This window comes from Cololabis saira, chromosome 8, assembly GCF_033807715.1.
Source record: "Cololabis saira isolate AMF1-May2022 chromosome 8, fColSai1.1, whole genome shotgun sequence".
NCBI lineage: Eukaryota > Metazoa > Chordata > Actinopteri > Beloniformes > Belonidae > Cololabis > Cololabis saira.
The window spans coordinates 19061524-19086682 of NC_084594.1; the positions used below are offsets into that span (position 1 = coordinate 19061524).

The window sequence follows — 25159 nt, forward strand, 5'->3', positions numbered from 1 at the left end:
TAGCAACATGCCCACTGTACATCTGAAAAAAAACAAACAAACACAAAAAACAGGGGAAAAAATTTGTCACAATAGTTAGAACAAAACAAAAATATTTAATATGTTGTACATATTTATGCTTGTCTGTCTCCTCCTTGACCCACATACATATACATACACGCTCTCACACAGACACACCCTTGCATACCCATCCCAATACTGGCAATTAATCAACAAAAAGAAAAAGAAAAACCCTCCCACCCCAGTGAGTGATCTGCACCATCCCATGATCTGTTGACGGTGGGAGGAGATGGAGATGGGAATGTTGGAGTACCGCCCTCCCGCAAACATGAATGTGATGTTTTTAAAGTCAGGCTGTGATTTTTATTTTATTTTGACATGATAGATTTCAAACAACCAATAGTGTAATCTCAACTGGAAGAAAACAGACTATCCTCATCAACTGTCCCAGTAAAGACACCAGTCGCCTGTTTGAAAGAAGGTAAGATAATCACATTTTAGCTGATGTCATAAATCTCAAGAGTAGAAACTTTGAGGTTTACATGGATGATGTTCAGGTGAAGGTAATTAAATCAGTTCCATAAACCAAAGAGGATGTGAATCTGAGTATTTACAATCTATAGAAGGCATCCGATGGTTTCTGATGTGAGTTGTTTTCTCAGGTGAAATGTTTGAATCATGGTGTTTGAATGCTTAAAAGAAAAAAAAAGAAAAAATCAGAAAAACAGCAGAAATGAAATGGCCAAGTCGAAACCAACACCTCCAGTTTTAATTTGACCAATATTTGACATGATCATTCAATCATCGAACGACATTGACCGCATCAAATCAAACTTTAAAAGTATGTAATCAAACAAAATAATATATACAGAAAAGTATCAAAACAACACAAGAGTTCAACGGTAATTTCAAAATAAAATGTAAAATAAAATCTCTTTGCAAATGTTTTAGTGCAGCAAATAATAAATATTAGATTATTTTTTCATTTTATTGGTATCAAAATGGCTGTGATCAACCTTCTGCCCCAGAAACGAGGAGTTAGAAACAAAGAGAGGAAAGAAAAACAACATTCAAGAACAGAACAGTAGTGTTTACATTTCATTTCTTTAAGTGTGAGGTTGAGTCGGCGCCTCTGGTGCGGAGGTCGAAGGTCGTCTCCGCCGAAGGTCCTCGGTGCAGCTGCTGCAGGTTCCAGTCCCGGCCCGTCGGCTCCAGTTTAAATCTCCAGGACACCGGAGCCCAACGTGAAACATACATATTCTAACTCTCAACCCAACTTCCTTTTATCTCCTACAATCAAAATTTTAATCTTTCAATCCACTTGCGTCCCTCAGATTCTGAGTTCAACTCTTAAGGCAGAAAAGTTTTACAGATAAACATCGATGTCCCGACGTTTCCATGGTGACGCAGAGGACCGGTCTGTGATTATCAATAAGTGATGGTGCGTTCGGACATTGAGGAACGTTTTCATCATTTTTCTTCCTCTGGCGGAGGGTCAGAGCAGGTTTTGTAGATACTGAGATGGCTAAACTTAATTTAGCCTCCAACATCTGAATTTCCTTTGTCAGATCAGTACTTTTGATGATGCATGCATAGGGAATTATAATTTCACTCATTAAATTATTAAAGTTCTGACGATTATCTTTTGAAATAAACATGCAGGAAAATAAAATATCAGGTAAATTACAAATTTCACCAAATACTAGTTAGTTTGGCGACTTCTGAGGGGTGGGAAGACAAAAGATCACCGCAGGGCAGCTTTAGCTTGGTCCATAATAATAATAATAATAATAATTATAGTAATAATCGGATCCTTTTGTCCACAGAACTTTTAAGTATTTCAGCTTAAACGTCTTGCCAGCCCTTGTTTCTGTTCATCTGAGGGATCAGTCTTGTATCTGCTACCTGAAGTTTCCTCCACAGGTAGGTGAAAACCCTCTTTGTCCAGCTAAACGTTTGGTACATTTTCAAAAGTCTCCATCTGCACTAACGTGTGAAAATAAAACTCACACGAGCGTTCAAGCACCACGTCTTTGCGCTCTCATCAACATACACGTCGTCTTGTTTATTTTTCTGCGTTATATGAATCTTTTTAACCTTAAAAATATTTCTCCAAAAATTCCTTTTGCCATTTAACATGTAACAGAAAAAGAAGTTTAATTTTATAAAATACCTGCTTATGGGTGGACAAGGTCTGAAGATAGCTGATTAAGTTGGTGTAGTTTTAAATAAAGAGATATGACACAGATGAGCAGAATTGTGTTGATCCAAGAGCAAAAACGAGGTGCAGAAGCCTCAAAGTTGTTTTCTTAAAGCTCCTCCTGCTGTTGTCACCACTAACATAACAGAAATATAATTAGATAAACAGAAAAGCGACTAAATATATGTTATGGGTGAGCTGGGGTTAGCAGTTATTAAATTAGTAGTGGATTCACACAATGTTTTTTTTCTTTTTTTGGTGTTTGAAGAAGAGCGAGGCTTAAAAATAAAAGTCTGTCCCAAAGGTCTGTTGGTGGCCTTCAAAATAAAATCTCCTGTCAAGTTCCAGGCAGAGCTGCCTTACAGTAAGAGCACTCCAGAAGAGAAGGAACCTCGTGTTTACATCCCACACGCGTCTGCCGTGTTGCGAGTACCGGGTTAACTGACTTCATCCAAAGCTGTACGTCACACACGTTCAGCGTGTGCTTTTGGTCTGTCTGAGGATCAGAGCGGCTTTGAAAGTCTTTTCATCCTCCACAGTCTTTGAGAGTTAAAAACAAAACTAAAATAAAACATAAAAAGTTCAACAGTTTCCTCCCCCCTGCAGAGTCTGGGCGGGGGGGGTTTATTTCAGAACAAGCGTGGCCTCTGACCCGTCTTTCCTCTTCAGGTACAGCCCGTAGGTGAGGTGGTGTTCCCTCCTCAGGAAGGCGTAGAAATAATCCGACACCAGCAGGATCTGAGGGGAAAGTTCATTAGTGAAAGTTCAGAAACAAATGCATCAAGCAAAAATAATATTCAATCATCACAAGAAATTATTCAAGAAGTTTCTCTTACTTTTCTAATGAACCATCCCTGTAACGCATTTTTATTTTTGCTTGGTTTTTGTTACATCATCCCTTATACCTTTATAGGCCAGAGCTTTGGAGGAGTTTTTTATTTAACACACTGGATCACTTTTAAATTTTCCTCTAAGTTGCATATAAATGTTATTTATTCATTCGTCAACAACAAAATAATGGACCTGCTTTAGACGCTGCAACGACAACGCATCAGAAATGCCCCGCACGGGGCCTTTTCCAACTTTTCACTGGCTCGTAAATAGCAGGGGGCCCCCGACAGACGTCTGATATCGCTTCATATCAGCGACACAACTTGAAACCCCGTAGACACTGCAATGACAGTCAGGAATCTCCCTAATGGGGCCCCCTTACTAGCCAGCAACCATGTGCGGCAATAATGATTCACAATTTGAAAAAATTAAGCAAACATTTCCCTCTGGACACGCGAAAAGAAAAAAAACAAGAGAATGAAAAGGAAAAAGGTGACGATGGTAAGAATGTGTAAGTAATGTGTGTTACATTATAAAAAAAGCGGCCTGCCACTTTCTCCCAAACTCCCACAAGCACGTTTACTGCATATTCAAGTTGTGCAAAGGAAATCCAGCCATATAATAAGTTAGTGTATCTACTTTGCATTAAGATAGTTATGTTATTTATTCTTTATTTTATATGATAATTATTTAATAAAAGATTTGGTTACTGATCTTTCCTGGACTTCATCATGATTCTGGGGGGCCCCATGGTCTCTCCTGCCCAGGGCCTCCAGGGGGTCTAGCAACACCCCTGCCTACGAGTGTAATCCATCTATCCGGTCAGAGCCGGCCGCGCTACCTACCTGTGCCACGTTGAACAGCAGAGTTATGGCGTAGTAGAAGTTGGAGTTGGCGCTGCCGGCGTAAATCCAGAGGTGCCATAGAACTGGGAACAGAGCCGAGCAGGCCAGCAGCACGCACGACACCAGGAAGATGTTCCTCAGGACTGGACAAAAATGTAAACTTTATTATTATTATTATGTACCAGTTAAAGTAGATAATACATTTAAACGGATACACCATCAATCCTGGTTTCTTAAAGCTGATGATTAAAGCGCCTGGAGATGCTGTTATGCTGCATCTTGGCGTGTTTCCTGCAGGTTTGTTCCACTTACATCTGTGCAGGTGACTCCAGACGGGAAGGAATGCCAGGTAAAGGGCGATGTCTCCCACAGTAGGGTAGGACTTAAATATGGAGATCACAGCTAACTGCATGAAAATCAGGAACATGGGATGCTCCCTGCAGCACACAGGCACACGGGGACAACTCAGATTTGGATTCAGAGAGTGACCAGAACTGAGACTGTGTTAACTTTGACAGGACAGACGGCGGGGAGGCGGACTTACTTGAGTTTGACAGACAGAGGGATGGTGTAGAAGAAAACGTTGATCTGGAAGACGCAGAGGAAGAAGAGGCGGAAGTGCTCGAACATCTCGGCGAAGAAATACCAGAAGAGGCCGATGTTTGGGGTCAGGTCCGGGACAGAGAGACTGAGGAGACAGAGACTTTCACGTTACAGTCCTGCAGGCATTTCAATGCAACCACCAGCTTACAATTCATGTGTGTGTGTTTTAAACAGTACAAAAATAAAATAAAATACTAAAACTCTCCACAGCGCCCCCCGGATGGAGAAGATGAGTAACAATGAACAGTAACAATGAACAGAAACAATGAAAATAGTCACATTTCTGGTACTGGCCCAAAACTAAAATATCACATAGAAAAACCTATTAATAAATTCAATACATTTATTAAAGAAAACTGCTAAATAATCGGGAAAATCGCTTTACACCTTCAAAAAGTGGTTTTTCAGGTGATTGATAATCCAGTTTATCGGAAAAGTGTCACATTTCCACATCTCTGACGGCGCTGGGTGTGACGTAGCAGGTCAATCTGAAGTCATCGAAATCCAGTTTCCATCTTTTTTTGGCCTCATTAATATGATGTGCTATAATCCTGTTTAATCTTTACAGATTACTGTATTAGTGAGGGCTTCGACTCTGATTAATCATTTCAATATTCATCCGTTGCCTTCTTCTTCTGTTGACTATTTTCTCATCAGGTAGTGGATTTCGAGATGATTTTTCAAACTAAGTGTAACGGAAACACAACTAATGTTTGTTTTTGATTAACTAAACACTAACTATTTCTTTATCGTGTACAGACAAGATAAAGAAGTTGTTGAAACTGTGATAAACTTTAGCGTCCGTCCCAGCAGACTCACTCTTCTCCTACTGAACCAGAAGTTCATAAAAGGCCGAGAAACCAAATGCAGAGCATATAACAGAGAGAGATGTTGATCAAAATGTGCCCTTTTCAAAAGAAAAAGACAAACCAACAAAAAAGAACACGTTGTAGTGTCTAGTGTTGCCGTTTTGCACTGACATGAAGCCGTAAACGGAGGGCATGTAGTCCCACGAGCCCAGCAGGAAGAAGGAAAGGCAGGTGAGGACAAACAGGCTGCCGAGGTACATGAAGAGGTACTGCACGACGAACCACCAGAAGCTGACCCGCCGGATGTTGATTGGGATGTACTGACGCTGGAAGAACAGAGACACGACACAGAGATGCAGAAATCCATGAAAACATATTCAGATTACTGAGAAAGAAGATGTGATGAAGGGAACATACCTGCATTAAGTACAGCAGCGCTGGAGCGCACAGCGTGAGGGGGTAGATGGACTGATACGTGGCCAGGCACAGAAATATGGCGCTCAGCAGGACGTTTCCTGACACGGACAAAGGAAATCAGTCACCATGGTTTTGTTGAATAAAACTGAAGATAGTAGAATTGAAAGTTTCAGCCGACAGAGATTTTATTAAACATTTAAAAAGATCAAATAAGAGACCTGAAGCCAACCTTTTATTGTTGAGAGGACGAAGAGGGAGATGACGGCGTTGTTCAGGCCACAGGTCGACTTTGCAACGCAGGATAAGATGGTGAACGGGTTCAGCAGGTAACTGTGAGAGAAGACGACAGACAAACGAGTTGCTTCTCTGGACATCAAACAACCCCACAGCCTAACACGTCTCTGTCTCCCTCTTTATGTTCAGTAAACGCTCCCCCGAGGGGCTGGTGGTACTTACTACATGGCTACTTTCAGGGGGATGTAGAACATCTCTTTGGGGCTTCTGATGAGCTCCAGACAGTCCATTGGGTAACGGTCTGCTTCCAGCGCAAACTTCTGCTTTCTGAACTGAGAACCCGCAAGAGGCCGTTTCAGATGTGTAATACAGACATATGTTACGTAGACAAAATACATATGCCAGATATCAAATGACAACATAAGTCCTCGAAGAGAAAAGGGCGGTGAAGTAAACTTTGAAAATGTGCTCACCACTTGTTTGTTGTACTCCTTGACTGCCATGTAGAGAGCGAAGGCAGTGATGACATCGGCAAGCTGCAGAGACAGAAACGGGAAGAAACCAAGCAAAGTTTATTTCAGATGGTGAAAAAAAGAAAACTGTTTATGGATGTCCACAAAAACAAATCAAAATGAAGAACAATTGATCCAAACTCACCATAAATGTGATCTCTGCATAATCCACCACAAAGTGGAAAAGATAAATGATGAGAGGAGTCTGACGAGAAGAGAAAATCAAAGATTAAATACATGACGTGGTTCACCTGAGTGTCTTTTCTCATTCACAACCATAAGAAACCTGGGCACATAGTCGATGTTACTTAAGCTGTCTCAGTAATGGAGCAGTTTCTGAAATGGTTCAATTCACTTTTTAACGTTTGTAGATGTTTCTAAAGCCACATATACAGCTGTTGACAGGGTCAGAAGAAAACACGGAGCAGAAATGTGTTGGTGGATCTCTCACCTCATGGAAAACATCTCCAGAGTACGGTGAAACTCCCAAGTCAAGCAGAGCCAAACCTTCAATAACTGGAAGCAAATAAAAGCCACAGGAGAGTTGATTCATTGTAGAGCTAAAATCTTTTCCGTTAACTGCAGCACTTCAGAGGCATTAATGCACCTACCCATTACAGCGGCCTAATGAACAATTCATGAGGGCGTTGGTGGTGTTTCTGTGCAGTTATCACATCAATGATCAGCATCACTTTCATTTAAATGCATGTATTGCATTCAACACTATATATATATATATATATATATATATATATATATATATATATATATATATATATATATATATATATATATATAGGTTTGGCTCATATTATACAAGGTAAAAGATATGTTGAACCAGCGTGCTTTATATATTTTGTATTGTACTATGTTTATTCCCTACATTACATACTGTTTAGAAATATGGGGGAGTGCATATTTTACCCATACTAAACCGATCTTTATTCTTCAAAAAAGAGCAGTAAGGATTATCACAAAATCAAATTATAGAGAACCATCAAATGAATTATTAAATAATTAAATTAAGGGCATTTAAATGCATGGATTTAGTGGAATACAAAATAGCATTGATAATGTACAAAATGTTCAACAGATTGTTACCTGTCGGTAGTAACATTGTAATCATGTTTAAAATAAGGGTAAGTAGGTATGAGCTTCGAGGGAAACATATGATTGAAAAACCAAAGTCTAGGACTAAAATTAAAGATCAATGTATTACTGTAAGGGGTGTAAATATATGGAATGCACTTGATGAAAAATTGAAGATGTGCCAGTCGATTCATGCATTCAAACGTTTGTTTAAGTTTAATGTGTTTGAAAAATATGAGTGATCCAGTAGATGATACTATTACGGAATTATGTTCGGGATTGTGTAAACAATATGATTTTTTGTATGATGTTTTGTATGTTGCGATCTGAATAAGTTGATCATGTGAGAAGGGTAGGCGTAAATAAGCAATAGCTTCAGCCTATTCCTTTTCGGTTAGGTCTCTTTATTATGTGAACTAATGGTTTCTGTTGGTGTCTAAATTCTGAATGACCTGGCCGAAATAAATATATTTCCATTCATTCATTCATTCATTCATTCATTCATTCATTCATTCATTCATTCATACATATATATATATATATATATATATATATATATATATATATATATATATATATTTGACTTCCTCACTTCGACTTTTGACTTTCATTTTAGTCAAAATTGTGCTTCAAAATCATTTTACAGATTGCAAAATACAGTCAACTTAGAAAAAACACCAACAGTTCTCTTATAAAGACTAAATGCGTGTACAATTGGTTGTTATTTACCATGCATATAGCTAAATATATAAATATCTGGTGTTGTGTTTATACAAGTCTCTGCATCACAAAGCAAATCAATGCACAATGATTAATACATCACTTGCATATATAGACAAGCTTTCAGATTACTTTTGGTTTCATTTAAAACAATCATTTAAAAAGGCAAAGGACTGCAAAGCTTCATACTATCTGCTGCCATCAGATAATTGATCTATTGCTGATTGTGACACTTCAGCACAGAAACACACCGACAAAGCTTTATTGGTGATAACAAATTAAATTTAACATATTTTTCCCCAAATATAGAATTCTTTAATTATTTTCAGCTGGATTTGTCTCTGAGAGAGAAATCCGAGTAATTTTAATGTAAATTGCAGCTTTGTGCAGCAGATGAACCGGTTTGACTGAAAGCTGATTTATGGTTCTGCGTTTCACCAACGCTGAGCCTACGGCGTAGGGTACGCGGCGACACGCACGGTACGTGCGCGTCGCCGCGTAAATACGCCGTAGGCTACGCCGTAACATACGGCGTAGCTCTGCGTCGATTTAACGCAGAACCATAATTCAGGCTTGAGGCGACCGGGCTCGAGCCGCGTTCTCGCGTGAAACGCACGAAAACCCCGCACTCGACAACCGCTCACCTCGTTTCCAGGCGGTGATGGGGGACACAACCTCCACCCTCTCTGCCACCAGGTCCGCCAGGCTGGACCTGAAGAGAGCCGCGCGGATTGTGACGGCAACAATCAGAAGTAGAGTCAAGGGAGCCGCCATCTTGGCAAGGAAGCTCTTTCTCTGCCCCGCCCGCGCAGGGCATTACGGGAAATGAAGTCCACTGTTGGAGGGAATCCTCACAATCTCAAGCAAAGCGTGTTTAACTGTCTAACTAGCTAACTGACAGTGGCTAAGATTTCTGTACTGACGTAAATTAGGTGTTTATCCTGATACTTAGCTGAATATGAAAATTATATTATTTACATTATTTTAAAAAAAATGCCTAAAAAATAAATAAATAAATATATCTAAAAATGTCTAAAAAAATAATGGTGTTTAGATGACAATTTAGCTTAGTTTTACCAAAGATCCTCTACATTATTATTGAATGTCTCTGGTTTTAGATCCATGGTTTTACCACGTAACAGTGCTAACCGGAACAACAAATGATGTGCATGTTTGCACTCGAACTCGTTATGCGTCGGATCAAAACAAATCCACCAGCTTCAATGAAGTTAGACAATAAACGAACAGTTTCCGCTCAACATACCAAATAAAAGTAAATCGTCCACGAAAGATTTAACACCAAGACCGACAATGTGCTTGGTTTAATTCAGTCAACACGACAATTATTACATATTTTCTTACATAAAAAGAAAATCTTTGTAAAACAGCCACATTCTTAAATGTAAATTATTTAGATAAGATTAGATTAGATTAGATTGTCCTTTATTCCTCCTTCAATGGGGAAATTCGCTTTGTGCAGCAACACACAAGACACAGCGAATGGGTAAAAAAGTAAAAAATATATAATTACAAAATATAAACAACAGTATATACATTGGAATGAAAATAAAAGTAGTGCAGTACGAGAAAGAAAGAAAGACATACTTTTTTTTTTAAAGAGAACAATAATAATTTAATAAATTAAATTCCTAAATTTCCCTCGGGATTAATTAAGTATCCATATATCTATCTAAAAAAAAACGTATTCATGCATTCATTTTCAGTAGGTTGGATTTGGCATCTTTACAGGCCTTAACAAGAAATCTATCAGGCAGCTGCAGCTGATCCAGAACGTCCAGAGTCCTTACAAACACCAGGAAACTGGACCATATTACACCGGTCATGAAATCACTACACTGGCTTCCAGTGAGTCAAAGGATAGAATTAAAATCTTACTGCTGGTCTACAAAGACCTGAATGGTCTTTGACCAAAATACATGGTTGATCTGTTAGTTCCCTATGAAGCTCCCAGATCCGTTCATCTGGATCTGGTTTGTTGTGGTTCCCAAGAACCAGAACCAAGCAAGGTGAGGAAGCGTTCAGTTATTCTGCTCCTCACCGGTGGAACAAACTTCCTGTAGACCTGAGGTCTGCTCCAACTGTAGATCCTTTAAATCAGGGTTTAAAACATTACTGTTTACTGAAACGTACTCCTAAATTAAATACTTACCTGCTGTACTACTCTACTGCCCTTATTTTTAACAACTTGTGCTTTTTATTATTTTACCTCTTTTCTTATCATTTTATTTCATTTATTTGGTATTTAAGCGTACTCTTCAAATTAAATACTTTCTGAAAACCGCTGTGAACCTGCTGTACTCTACTGCCCTTAGTTTTCACCAACTTGTGCTTTTTATTATTTTACCTTCTTTCTCATAATTTTATTTCATTTTATTTGTTATTTACTGTTTAATTGTGTCTTGCCGCTTTTAATGTTGATGTAAAGCACTTTGAATTACCTTGTGTTGAATTGTGCTATATAAATAAACTTGCCTTGCCTTGAGCGTTCTGGGGCTTTTATACTGAAATCCTGGAACAGGAAGGACCGGGTTAATATGAACTTGACACTTTGGTGCTGCTGTCAGGAGTTAAGTTTTCGTTTCCTGGCTTGATGCTGCGTTGATTTGTGTCTGCTGAAGGAACATGGCAGGCTTAGAGGTGTTGTACACCTGCGTGGCAGGTGGCATCAGCTGTCCGCAGGACGCTGTGGTGTGTTTCGTTCACTGGGAAATGATCAAGAATGGATATAAGTGCATCGGCTCCGGAGACGAGGTGAGTTTGACCAGCTTAAAATAGAGGTTAAAAGCTGCGTCATATGCAGACAATATTAGACCAAAATAATACAAATAAATAAATAAAAAACATTTATATGAATTGAACTGGTATTTGCAATGCAGAATTGTAAGGTTGAGATCACAGTTTGCGGTGATAGCATCAATTAAAAATGCTGATGGTGCATAACTGAAATCAAAATGATCAATAACAACCAACATGCTTTTCGTGAAACAGTGAACAATAACAATGTACAGAACTGAAGAACCGATTAGAATCTATGTTATGTTTTCAGTGTGAAACGAAACTACCATCTTTTATTTATTCTGTTCTGCGCATGTCTGAGTTTAGATAAGCTTCTTCTTCATGAACAAATATACACACATGGGTATAATTTAAAGATCATCAGATAAATAATAAAACATGGGTATAATTTACCTTATCAGTTCTAAAGTAGTCGGGCATTAAAAAAACCATGCAGGTTTTATTATTTATCTGATGATCTTTAAAAATAAAATACTGTTGTATCTTTAGCTCACTAACACAGTCATATCTAAACACTGCAGGGAGCTTTGTCTCTATTTTTATTTATTTTTTAATGCACTTTCCCTTTGTGTTTTTTTTGTCTGCATATATATTCATTGTTAATACCAAGTTTGGTAAAAACCTCAAACATATACATGCATTTTAATATATAATCAATTTAATATATAACATATAATGCTTTTCTTTTTTGAGGGGTGAGGGGTGGCATCAGCTGTTAGTCTGAAATGAGAGAAACACAGGGAAACGCACAACCAGCACACAAGCCTTTGAAATCTATAAGAGAAAAAACAAACAAACAAACAGACACGAGAACATGCAGAGACACAAACAGCAACCATTTCAGGTATCTGAGACTGAATCAAGACTAGGCTACTGCGATTAACTGTCCCCCAAAACTGTGGAGTTAGTATGTAGGTGAGTGAGCAGGTGTGTATGTGTGTTTTTCTATCCTTTCATGTGGACTTCCCTCTCCATCCTCATCCTCTAGCCTCGCAGCAGTGATAAGAAGTCGGAGCTGCTGCCTGCAGACTGGAGCAGCAACAAGGAACTGTACAGTCTACGTTATAAGGCCAACGACACGGACACGCAGATGCTCCTGAAAGCCATAACTGTGGACTCAGCTCTAATCTTTAACCTGATGGTAGGTGCAGCAATCAGGGAAACCTCTCTCTTTGCACATGCCGTGTAGCTATTCATATTAGTAAACGAGCAGACACATCCTATTCTTTACATACATTTATTAAAAAAAGAACAAGAAAATCTCAAGGCCCCAAAACACAATATACGACTTTAGTGCACAGCTACGTGGAACATAAGCATCAACTCAACTCAATCTTTATTTATATTTTACAGTTTAAAACAACCTGTGGTGTACAGTTAAAAACAGCTGCATAAAAGGAATATAAAGAAAAATAAATAGAATAAAATGAGTATAAAATAATCTTTACTTTTTTATTTCATACAATGAAATAAAAGAGTAAAATAATTAAATAATGTTTGAAATAAAATTATGCCAAAAGGCAGGGAGAAAGAAGTGTGTTTTTAAAGCAGATTAAAAAACCTAAGCTCGTGCAGATCAAACATAAATTTATATTTCAACTGGTTAGCCTTGGTGTGAAACTTTAATCAGGTTGTTCGTTGAACTGATCTTTGTCTTGGATGGCCTGATTTGGGGTTTTTACCAAAAACTGCAGGTCATTATTGCGTGTGGACCAAGTGTCCTGTTTTTAATTTCCTGGCCTTTCTTGCCTTTATCTTTCACAATGACTGCATGGTTAATCATTTTACAGAACAGCACAGCTAATGAAATATACCTGACTAATATTTTATTTAACAAATTATTTTGGGGGAAAAGCCCACAGTAGAGCTACCTGGTGCCCTAATTATGTTAAATACCCTTTGTTTAATAGTGTGAGGTCTGGAACACAGCAGGCAGATTCAAGCGCAGATGTCAGATTAAAGAAGATTAATTACAGTCGTTGCTGGATAACATTGTAGAAAAGAAGTAACAGCAAGAGTTAGTCGATGTAGGTTTCATGTGATGACATGAACAAGACAATACTACACCGTGAGGGACACAGGTGAGACACATGAGGTTAACGAGGAGGACACAGGTGCAGATGATGAATGATAATGACAGGGGAATCCTGGGAACTGTAGTCTAGACCGGTGATCAGTATAGTGGGGAAGCTGACCTGGGTAGAGGAGGAGGAAGAGGAAGAGGAAGAGGAGCAGGAGCAGGAGCAGGCATGACAAAAAGGTATTAGGTGTGCATACGAACCAAGCTTTATACGTGGCCCTGCAGTGTGCTGTTGTCCATATGAGGACAGCTGGGACAGGTGCCCATGACCTTGGATGGAAATAACCAGGTATAGGAAAGGGATAGGTGTTGAAGGAACATAATTATATTATAGATCAGTTTATTATTACTTTATTTTAGTTTTTAGTGGTGGAAAAGGTAGACTGAAGGAGGTTTATGCTTATGGATAAACTTTAATAGACACAGTTGCAAATATAATGAAAGAGGATTTGGAATTCTCGTCAACTTACAATATAACAGTAACTATTGAGCCCAGTTTTCCAAAACATTGTAAACAGACTGAATTATACTAATATCCATCCATCCATCAATCCATCCAGTCAAAAGTGTGGACACACCGAACCCTTCGAATGAGTGTGTTTGTCCACACTTTTTTCTGGTTAATTTAAATTTTACAGAGACAACATGACTTCTATAATAATTTCTACTACTACCACTACTACTGTCATTGAGCAGACACTTTTCTCCAAAGCGGATTACATCTGAGAGAACAACACAAGCACAAAATCACATAGGAGGCTACAGCTGGATAAGTGCTGGTCAGACTGCTGAGAGTCCAGTTGGACACAGGTGCTGCCATGCCAGTGCTACAATATAATAATTATATATATATATATATATATATATATATATATATATATATATATATATATATATATATACATATATACATACTAGGGCTGGGCGATTTTGGACAAAAATAAAATCCTGATTTCTTTTCCTGTAAACCCGATTTTCGATTTCGATTTTTTTAGTAAAACTACAACTACAAAAGACAATGGAATAAATTGTTTCAAATATTTTATCTTTATTTTGAAAGAAAAATAAACAAATTTCCCTATTGGGAATGAAGTGCAACTGAAAGATACTGTAAATCCTCCTTGAGTTTAGTAAAGTGACAACATTAACAATCTTCTTGACCAAACAAAGTAAAAAATCGATTTTCCGATTTTCCTTTTTTTAACATCGTCTTGATTAATAAATCCGATTTAGATTTAAAATCGATTAATCACACAGCCCTAATATATACACGCCACGTTGTGGTGGAAGCACCAGGCGTCTTTCACTGGCTGAGCAGAGCTGTGGAGAGGGAGTGTAGCTCTGGATGAAGTAGTGAAGGTAGGCAGGAGCCGTTTGGGTAATTGTTTGGAAGTATAATTGTATTTATTTTAGATAATCATGTTTATGTTGTACAAGAATCAATTTATGTTGTACAAGAATCAGAGTAATCTGTATTCACTTTTATATTTATACCTTTTTTTTAAGTCACCATCTTGCGATGCTTTTGTCTTTTGCTATGAGCAGTATAGTAAAATCACAGCAGAAGACAAAGGGGGTAATAAGACCCTCCCCTCACTGGACACCTCTTCCACCCCGTCATGGGGACACATGGGTTGTTTTCAAGGCAACTGAGCGACGACATCTCTCGACGAAACCTGGTTTTACCCGTTAAAGATGGAGGGTGTTTTGAGCTGATGTGGAGGGGGGGGTGCTTCTAATCTGAGCCCCTCCTGGATGACTGAGCTCTTTACTCTCTTTACTCTGTTATGTTATCGGTTATGCCACCCAGTAGAAAGCTCAGTTCAGTAACTGGTGGAGTTCTCTGCTCAAGGAAACAGTCTTAAGGTGGATGTACTGGAAACTCTCTGCCGTCTGACCCTCCCGAGAAATTCTGTCCAACATAAAGATTTGGAGCAGAAGGACAAAAGAGAGCTGAGGTTGTTCTGACTGAAGAGCTGGATATATTCCTGAAGCACCTCCTCCCACAGGACATCAGAGAGACACGATCGTGAACCTTTTCCAAGTCCATAAAAACACACAAAGACAAGTTGAAGAAATTTCCTAGCACCCTTCTCAGTGTCTGTGTGATGCTGAAGAGCCGGTCCAGTGTTCCACGACCGGGACAAGAACCACATTTTTCTCCCTGAATCCGAGGTTCAGCTTCAGCCTGACGTAGGTTTTACCAGCGTGATACCCCTGTAGTTGGAACACACCAGCACTGTTTCAGAGAGTGTGACAGTCTCCATCGTCTGCTGGTCTGGAGATGCTGCACGCACGGCCATGTAAGGACAGCCCATCAGAATCCATCCCCAAGGCTCCAAGATGTTTAAATGAGTCCAACAGAGAGAGAGAGTCTTAACTTCCAGTAATTGCCTATTGTTCTTATTGAGGTTACAGTATGTGAGTTTTTAAGATATACGGTTCAATATTAATTGTCAAGTAAAGTTTTACAATAATGGCAGCCCTAATTGATGCACCGTAGATTCAGATTTGTGTAATCAGAGCAAAAAAAATGTTTTTTTTTTTTTTTAAATGTATTTTATTCTTTATTCTAAAACGGGAAAACGTTTTGCTTTCAGAATTACGTCAGTACCCGAATGTTGTTGAGACATGCTGCTTTAGAATATTTGAGATTTTCAACAGGTTGAGTGATCTTTATTATATTTATTAAAAACCATCAGATTTTCAGTTTAAATTAAACGAACTGGTATATTAAAAGGTTTTTTTGCGTTTGTTTCCAGAACTCCAGCACGGAGCAGGTGTCTGACTTGACGGTGAACATCAGCGACCACGTCAACGCAGATCAGCTGCAAGCGTTTGACAGGTCGGTGTGTTTTCTGTCCCGATAACCTCAACAACAAGCCGAACGCTCAGAAGACTCGAATGTTATCTTTAAGTTAACGTGGGACATTTCATTCATTTAGACGAAGCTATTGGTGACTGAATCAGTGACCTTCTGATTCAAGTACGATCAATTATTCTCCCATCAGAAAGCTCCGCAGCCAATTAAAATAAAGTTGTATCATCTCCTCAGTGCGTTCAAAGATGTGGAAAGTTTGTCGGAGAAGGTGAAGACTCAACTTCTGCCCTCCCGGGGGAGGCAGCCGGGGCAGAAAGCAGAGAAGAAGAGCCAGAGGGAGGAGGATGACGAGGGTCAGAGAAGAAGAGGAGAGGACAGTGACCCCCTCCGTCTCCCCAACAGACATCCTCGCCAGGGAACACACCCTCACTGGTTGGTGATGATAAAGTCTACTTGAATCTTAAACTGGTGGCTAGAATAATACGGGGTAATCAGGGTAATTAATTAGGACATCCTTCGCCAAGATGACACAAGTTATGTTGTTTATTTCACCTTGAATCTGTTAAAGTTAATTAACAAGTAAAAAAAACATGTTTTCACGCTTGAAATCTGGACTTTTACTCCTTTTGTGTCCGTCATTACGTCTAAGTGGCTACTTATCAAGAAAAGGCCCCGTTATCCATTATTAATAAGCAGATAATTAACTGGTGAATTATTGATTTTGTGTCCGTCAACGAGGATGGAATCCTTTAAAACCTCCATGTCAGTCGTTATCAATATTGATGCGAGTCGTTCAGCAGACATGCGGATGGGCTGAGTTTGTGTTTGTGTTATTCTTGTTAGGGAGTCGCAGACGTTTCATGAGGACAGGAAGCAAGTTTTAGTTTTTTTGGAGATACAAAGATTTGGTTAAAGGAACCTCTTATTTAATATTGACAGCCGAGGACGAGTGTTGGGACATAAATCTGTTTACAGAGTCCCCTGGGAGGACTTTAGTTCATTTTGCAGACAAATAGAAAGTTCTCATTTTGTAGATCAGTAAATGTTTGTGTGAGAGGAAAGATTTTGGTTGGAGAAATTCAGTGTTACATTAATAGTCTAAAGGTGAGCTGTTATCCAGAGTTGATGCTTTTATATAAACTGGGAAACATACATTGGAGTTATTTAAAAAAACAACAACCCAAAACTCCTTGTTTTGAAGGTCTTAAAAGATGACAACTTTGCTGAACATTTTCGGGAATCCTGCGGGAAAAACAGACGTTTAAATTCATCATGGCTCCACTGAAATGCTGCCATGTCACATAAAAGCAGGTGAAACTGTACAAGTTTCTTTTTTTTTTTTAATTGCATCTTGATACTCCTTTTATTTTAGTTTTATGACAAATATAATTACCCAAACGGGGCATCGAATCGGACTCGCTTTTAAACTGAGCCTCACAATGTTTCTACTGTGAAGAGAAGCGCTGTGATGCATTCTCTGCAAATGAAAGTGTGTGTGTGTGTGTGTGTGTGTGTGTGTGTGTGTGTGTGTGTGTGTGTGTGTGTGTGTGTGTGTGTGTGTGTGTGTGTGTGTGTGTGTGTGTGTGTGTGTGTGTGTGTGTGTGTGTGTGTGTGTGTGTGATCATTTGAGATGCTCGGTGATGTCAGCACTTTATCGACCTCACTGCTGTCGCCTCCTCGTCCCCAGAGAGAGTAGCGGGGCGATAAGGACGGGAACACAGCAATATAGAGAGAGTAAAATCTGATGGGGGGGGCAAAGATAAGAGGGATATTAAGATGTTCACACATTAGAGAGAATCAGGGGGAGAAAGAGATACAAACGAGTAGACAAAGAGACGGGGGAGCGACGGGTGACGGGGGCGCGCCACTGAGCAGAAAACAAAGAAATGCAACAAGAAAGGCAGAGAGACAGAGGATGACTGAGAGGGAACAGAGAGAGAGACGACAGGAATTAAGGTGACCTTCCAAAATCTGACAAACTACAAAACAATGCAGGAAAATAAAAGTAATATTCTGTATCTCTGTCGATTGATCCCTTTAACATCGGTCCTGATACCCTCTGAATCATTAATCGTTGATCAAAACAGTGACTAATGATTCATAAAGTAATAAATAAAACTTTTGGGGAATATAACGGAAGGATTTTATGTTTTTTCCCCCAGATTTTGTCTTAAAATCCTATTTAGATGCTTAGACCTGCAAAGATTTAAGTTTTACTTTGCAGGTTTGTCGAGCTACCATCACCTGGACTCATTAACCACGCCCCAAAAGTCATCCGGAGCCAATCAGATCAGTTTATCCTTGTAGACTGACTTTTTATTAATCTGACAGCTGAAGATTAATCAGGCGTCTTGTTCAGTTATATTTTTAACATAAGAATGGATATTCTTTATAAATCTTGCATTGCATGTTTGTGTGTTTTTGATTAATTTCACGTGTTTGCTGCTGATGTGTTCTGTCTTGTTCCCGTCTTCAGGCCCGACCCCATGGTGCCTCCGTTCGCAGCTGGAGGAGCAGATCTGGATCCGTTTGGGTGAGTCGCGTTGTCCTTCTTAACAAATCCTTGTAATCGCTTTCAGATTTGCGTTTCAGCATTCAGCTGGTTTTTGTCTTAATCTGGGATTCGGGGATGAACTGCCGGTCCTCACGGTAACAAACATCGGTGGATTACTGGCACTTGTCCAAGCTCGCTCTTTGTGTCAGCGAAATGTGAGGCTTTGACCTCAAATATCTCCGGAGGGAACATAACTCCAGAAAGCAGCTTAGCGGCACTCCGAGTCTATGTTTAGTCCTGGCATTAATTTTACATGTGCTTCAGCTTCTATTAATGTCTGTACGGTTTGTGTGGAGCGGATTGGCATTAACTCCTTTTACTGTCATCTGAACCTTTTTTCCCTCATCTGATTTCTTTTGTTTGCTGCATCATCTGAATCCTCGAAGGTTTCAGGTCCTTCGTACTCTCATTGTTAGCCAGTGATGGCATTGAGATAAATACTGAGACTTTATATCATTTTTAAAGTAAATTTCACCTCCATTAAGCTTAATATTAACTTTAGATTAGTTTAAGATTGACTTTGACGCCCACAAAGGGCCTTTCTGTGTGGAGTTTGCATGTCCTCCCTGTGTTCCCTTGGTAGCTAATGTGAGCTACCAAGGGAGAGATCTGGCCGGAATAACGTGATCCTTCCACGCGCTACGTCCGGCCAGAGAGGCCCCACCCTGTCTGAGGAAAATGCGGCCTGCTCACTCCTCAGGTTAAGGAGGAGACCTGAGCTCAGTGCAGGGCCCTCCCGGGGTTGGTAGAGAGGAGCAATGCCCAGGACTGTTACTTAGGTAGGAGTACTGGGTGATGAAAAATGGGAAAAAAATCGAGGGAACAAGTTTGGGACAAGTTGGGAAAAGTTCAGTCTTTGCACGTTTGTTCTCTCTCGACCGCTCAGCTCAACAGCAACAGACCCGAACATCGTTAGATGGCACCTTGCTGGATGTCATGTTGGATCACGCTTAAATCAGCATCTTTATCAGACGATACTTAGATCTCTGAACATCTAAAGGATGAGTTCAACCTCCCTTTGTGCAGCTTAACTCAGTTCAAAGTGGAAAAGTGGTATATGGGCCTTTAATTTACCCTGATATCAACCGATAATACGCAGGAATGTTGATGCTTGTCTCACTCATGCACTGGTCCTGCTCAAGCCCCAACAAACATTGGAGGGAAATCTTTCATGCACTCTTTCATGCACTATCTCAAGTCTTAAATGTGAAGTTGGAACCAAATCTTTGAATTGTTTGGTGTCCATCTCTGAAGACTACTCAAGGAACCAGATTTGGTTTGTTCTTCACTTTTTCAGTTCTTTCCAGGAAAATCTGGAAAATACTTGTGCAAAGAGTTTCATTCTGACTCAGCTCTTATTTTTTTTTTTTTTTGTTTCGTGTGCGTGGTGCTTCATAAAAAATTAGGTAGTTAGGTGACATTTAGATGACATTTCAAGCCTGAGATGGTCAAAAACCTTCCAGCGCTGAGGAGCTGCTGGGCCGTGACACTGACGCATCCTGACAGGAGCTTACGACCCAGTGGACTTCCTAGTGTGTCCTTTAAACACGTTGAGTCGGCATCACAGCGAATGTTTTGCATTTCATGACCCGATGAAATGGGAAGTGCTTTTATTTGTCTGTTTTATTTCAGTGGTTGGAACTTTTAAAAGACGGAAGATATAATAGATAGCAAAGCTGTTTTTCTTCAACCCATCAACTTCTCGCTCGCTTTCATCCTGCAGATCACGCGGCGGAGGTGGGATGATCGTGGACCCGTTGAGGTCAGGATATCCTCGCTCTGGCTTTGACCCGTCCAGCGGTATACCAGACATTCTGCCTCCCGGAGCCGTTCCCCCGGGGGCTCGCTTCGACCCGTTTGGACCCGTCGGACGCCGGAGACCAGGGTGAGACGCGGACACAAGCACACGTCCATGCAACCTCGGTTACTCAGCTAGAGCTCAAAATGAGAAAAGCTCTGCAACCTCAGCAAATCTGTCATTTCATGCAGTCCTTGTGAATATAGGGGCTTTTATTGAAAGTAGTTTGGCAGTAATCGGGGACAGAGGTCAAGTATTATCTGGCAGCCCCGCTTTTACTTTCACAATCAACAATGGCAGCTCAGATTTCGGTGGTATTATCAGCGACTCAGTCGGTTCTTTATGCCTGAATCTGTATCATCATTCAGATTATGGGATGAGTCAGAACTTGTAGAAGTATTATTAGATTCACCGACATCCTGTCTGGGACAGACTGCTGATTGTGTGCGACGTATCCTGTCTGCTCATTTGCATCATGGACGGGCGGGAAACATCACAAGTGGTCACTTGAGCGGCGTTTTTACTGTTGATTGGATGAACTTTTGATCCGTTCATCATTTTAGTGTTGTTGTTGTTGCTTCCAACAAGAGCACATAATACGTAGCCACATGTGGTCACCTTCAGCGAGAGATTAAAGGTTGCTGCTGGTGGCGCAGCTGTAACGGGGTAATCGTCTCCCTGAACCTCCGGAGATGAGTCCCGCTTAAAACTGTCCCTCGTTTAGCCTGAAAAACAGCTGGAACTAAAGTTGCTTTCGTCAACGAATATTATGACTAAATATCGTTGTCAACGAACCTTTATCACCTGAGGAAAACGAGACGACGCGCAACAAAAATGCTGGTCATGTGACAATAACGATAATTAAATATATAATGCAATATCGTAGAGGAATAAAAACCAGACTAAAATGTGGAGTACAAAATAAAAACTCTGCTAAAATGTATCTTAATTTTTGTTGACCAAAACGAGATGAGACGAAATGTTCTAGTTTCCTCTGGTTTAGTTCTGCTGCTGGGTGACGTTTGTCCTCAATCCCAGTCACGGCCTGCAGGGAATCAGATCCAGAAGATGCAGCTGCAGGTTAGAGGCTGATGCCGTTAACGCAGAGCTCTAGGTTCACGTCAATTAAAAACAGAGTTAAATAGAGGAAGGAACCGATGGCCACGCGGGGATCTTCTCTGGGGCTGGGAGAAGAAGAAGAACCATCTTTTGATACACTTTCCTACATAGACCTGGAAAAGAAAACCCAATGTGTCGTCGAAAAAGAAAAAGATGGGGAGAAATGCGGAAGAATAAATATGTTATAAACTCAAATTAGAGTCTTCTGTATCTGGAATGAATGTATTCTTGAGTCTATAAGGTAACAATAATATAATAATAATAATAATAATAATAATAATAATAAGATAACCTTGTTTGAATTGTAAAATAGGTTGGGCTAAATACAATCTTTGACTAAAACTAGACTAAAATAAAAACTCAAACGATAGCTTGACCCAAAGACTAGACTAAAACTAAAACTAAAATTGAAACAGGCTGACAGAAACAACACTAGCTGGAACTGGGTTCCTCCTTTCTGAAGGATTCATTCACTCTCGTCGTGTTATTCACCGTGTTTGTGTGTGAGACGCTGCCGGATCGAGTTGTGACGAGCAGGTGTCCGCCGCTCCTAATGGAGCAGCCATGTCGAATAAATAAATAACATGAAGCAAATGGGTAACGCTGGCTTATCGAGTGGCAACTTGTTAAAGTGTTGTCATAGAAACCAAAAAGTACTGTCTCTCATCTGGTGGTGGAGAAGGCGTCTGGAGGAGCCAGTGTTCGTGTTCTCAACAGTGCTCTCATTTCAGGCAGATTCTGGCAGGGTTACAGATGAGTGTATTTTGATAAATATTTGTAAAAGGCCTTCTCCAAAGGGAATGTTTTGATTTAGATCACATATTGCATATGATCACTAAGACCTGGGGCCTGTACTACGAAGCGGGATTTGGGGTTAGCGAGGTAACTTCAGGTTTAACCCTGGGTTTTCAGGACTACGACGGTGGTTCACTTCTTATCGGGGCACATCGCCATGGTAACTTATGCTGAACAGCTAACCTGCTCCGGAGCAGGTTATGTTCGAGATACAGATCGCCGGGTGTAAAAGCACCGCCCACTGACCAATCAGCTCTCTTGGAAAATGGCATGCCCTTTCGAAGAGAATCCAGTGGAGCTTGGTGCGCGGATCGTGAGAGGATCCCTCCGAACAGAACGCGTATTCAGGGACCACCAAAACCCCTTTGCTTTCCCTGTATGAACGATCCAAAAAAATCAAAAAAAAAGGAAAAAAAGAAAAAAGAGGTGGAGGAGAAAATAAAAAATAAATCAATCAATGAATAAATAAAACAAATCATCACCCAAAATCCGATGTACAGTCAATCCAAAACTAATACCAATTAAATAAATAAATCAAGAAGAAATCAAAAAGAAGATGCATTTGTAAGGGGATAGCAAAAAAGGGATTTTCAATTTCGTCCCTCGAACATTCTGAGAAGTCACTTTAAAATACTAAATACCCCCCTCCTGAAAAAATAAAAAATAAAATAAAATAAATAAATAAACCCAATTCTTTGGTACAGCATCAGCACAAGTTATCGGTCAACAACAATAGTTATAGAACCAATATATACAGGACTGTCTCAGAAAATTAGAATATTGTGATTTTCTGTAATGCAAACACAAAAACAAAAAAATGTCATACATTCTGGATTCATTACAAATCAACTGAAATATTGCAAGCCTTTTATTATTTTAATATTGCTGATCATGGTTTACAGTTTAAGATTAAGATTCCCAGAATATTCAAATATATGTTTATATCCCTATGAATTTACACATTTATACAGTCAGCGATCTTTTGCCAGCTGTCTTTCCTGCATTTTGCAGCTGCAACTGTGTTTTTGCCTGTATTATATGCCTATACTCATCATATTTCCGTAAAATTATTGTTTGCTCTTCGCTACTGAAATAAGCGGCTCTGACAGCGGACTTCTCCATGCTTGCGATTGGTCATGCGCTGAAAACACCGCCCCTTTTATGTGCACGCGCTCATATCCAGATTGGAGAAACCTGGGTTGATATACCGAGTTGATAACCACCGTCGTGTGACCGCTTAGCGTGATTGCAATTGTCCGGGTTAGTGTATCTGGATAAGGAAAAGATATCCTGGATATGTTGAACTTGCTTCGTAGTACAGGCCCCTGAGCTGAGTTTGTTTTGTTTGGTTTGTTACTAACCTTGGTTAGTTTGCTTTCATTCATCATTTACTGTTAATTAGGTCTAGTATTTCAAGCTTTTCTGAATCTGGGTGTTTTTAATGAATTTATATTAAAGTACTTGTTTTTATTATTGAATGTCAAAATAAACTTTGTTAGTATCTTGACCACTATTCTTGTTCCTGTTCCTTCAGTTGCCAGCCTTACCTGCTTTCTATTTTTTAGAGAACCCTTGTCTTGTTTTTGTTGCTTAGTTTCTGGTAGCGGTGAGCTTTGTTCATCATGACAGTAATTATTTAACAGGGCTAGCTCCATCACATCCGTTTTCGTCTTTCTGCTCCTCTTCTGTGAGCCAAGTCCAAAAAACCTGGAGCAAAGGGATATCTATTTGATTTCATTAGCTCCTTTCTGGAACTGGTGTCATGACAGAGAGACGAACGGCGTGCTTGATTTTCTGAGTGTGGTCCTCAGCTGTGTGTCCTCCTGTTTTCAGGCCCGATCCGGACCACATGCCCCCGCCCGGCTACGACGACATGTTCATGTAGAGCAGAAGAGCGTTTCTACGCTGCTCGCGCCAGCGCTGATCCAGTTCAGACCCGTCTGCAGTTCTTCAGTTCTCCAACGAGGAGGGTTTGTGTTCCTTTTATTTTATTTTCAAAAACCCAAACTTGTAGCTTAGACAGAACCTTACACAGAAATCCTACAACTGATGTAAAATGAGTTTGAAATATAAATGAGTTGAAAGCTGTTTTGGATGTTGATGAAACTTTTATCTTGGACAACAATCGAGCCAAATATCTGGAGAGGAGGCCGGCACACATACGCACCATAAACTTTTGTGTTTGAGACCCTGTTCTTTGTTATTTTGAATCAAACACACGTTGAAGTTTAGATCGATAGGACGGGCTGTTGGACGGATCCTCCGAGGGGTTTTCATGAAAATGCTCACGCGTTTATGCACAAGCATCTTTAAAGAGTGATTATTTCCCTGATTCCAATGCTTACAATTTATTGTTAAGAGTGTTTTTTTTTTCAGATTTCTTTTGTATTTCTACTGGATGTAGAAGTGTAGTTGTTTTTGTTGGTTGAATAATCTGGTTGATTATTGATCTTCTGCCAAAATGTTCTAATAAAAACCTTGAACTTAACTTTCCGCTTTGTTGTCGCTATTCTCTGGTGCTTTTTTTACAATTATTATTTTTTATTTAAGGTTAAAAACAAGATGTGATCCTGGCTGTTTAGTGAGTCATTGAAATATTTCCATTTTACTCTTAAGCCGTTTAAATAAATGTCTTTCTGCTACTTTGTGCTCCTTTTTCATGAGTCGGCGTTATTTCCTCCTCTGGCAGGTAGCGGAAAACCACCTCTGATTGCTTTCCTTCTGTCCAGGAAGTGTTTAGATGTTTTGATATGATGCATTCATTACATCCACAACAGAGAATTACCAAGTAAATTATTAGATTTCACGGAAAAATGTTCGACACATTTTTTATTTTAAAGTAAAGATTGAAAACAAACTGGAAGTATTAGATGGATATTTTTTTGTTGTTCTGTGTTATGACGTGGCTAAAGTGA

At 39.7% G+C, this 25159-nt stretch overlaps 2 protein-coding genes across 2 annotated transcripts; one reads left to right on the forward strand and one right to left on the reverse strand.

The window, feature by feature from the left end:
* Positions 1-184: 184 nt before the first annotated feature.
* On the reverse strand, positions 185-9045 carry pigu (phosphatidylinositol glycan anchor biosynthesis, class U). The gene is made up of 12 exons (XM_061727024.1): positions 8905-9045; positions 6903-6967; positions 6597-6656; positions 6413-6475; positions 6162-6271; positions 5935-6035; positions 5706-5803; positions 5460-5614; positions 4421-4564; positions 4189-4313; positions 3877-4019; positions 185-2938 (listed from the first exon to the last, which is right to left on the reverse strand). The coding sequence occupies exons 1-12, from the start codon at positions 9032-9034 to the stop codon at positions 2825-2827; spliced, it is 1308 nt and encodes a 435-aa protein (XP_061583008.1). The 5' UTR covers positions 9035-9045; the 3' UTR covers positions 185-2824.
* Positions 9046-10833: 1788 nt separating this feature from the next.
* psmf1 (proteasome inhibitor subunit 1) lies at positions 10834-24732 on the forward strand. Its single transcript, XM_061727025.1, has 7 exons — positions 10834-11032; positions 12066-12218; positions 15920-16002; positions 16213-16410; positions 18455-18511; positions 20256-20417; positions 24078-24732. The coding sequence occupies exons 1-7, from the start codon at positions 10904-10906 to the stop codon at positions 24127-24129; spliced, it is 834 nt and encodes a 277-aa protein (XP_061583009.1). The 5' UTR covers positions 10834-10903; the 3' UTR covers positions 24130-24732.
* Positions 24733-25159: the final 427 nt, after the last annotated feature.

Coding starts and splice junctions, on each gene's coding strand:
- pigu (XM_061727024.1), bottom strand. CDS start 9,034: ATGGCGGCTCCCTTGACTCTACTTCTGATTGTTGCCGTCACAATCCGC. Junction 6,476..6,596: donor ATGCAGAGATCACATTTATG/GTGAGTTTGGAT, acceptor CTGTCTCTGCAG/CTTGCCGATGTCATCACTGC. Junction 2,939..3,876: donor TGCTGTTCAACGTGGCACAG/GTAGGTAGCGCG, acceptor CTTTCCCCTCAG/ATCCTGCTGGTGTCGGATTA.
- psmf1 (XM_061727025.1), top strand. CDS start 10,904: ATGGCAGGCTTAGAGGTGTTGTACACCTGCGTGGCAGGTGGCATCAGC. Junction 16,003..16,212: donor CAGCTGCAAGCGTTTGACAG/GTCGGTGTGTTT, acceptor TCATCTCCTCAG/TGCGTTCAAAGATGTGGAAA. Junction 20,418..24,077: donor GTCGGACGCCGGAGACCAGG/GTGAGACGCGGA, acceptor TCCTGTTTTCAG/GCCCGATCCGGACCACATGC.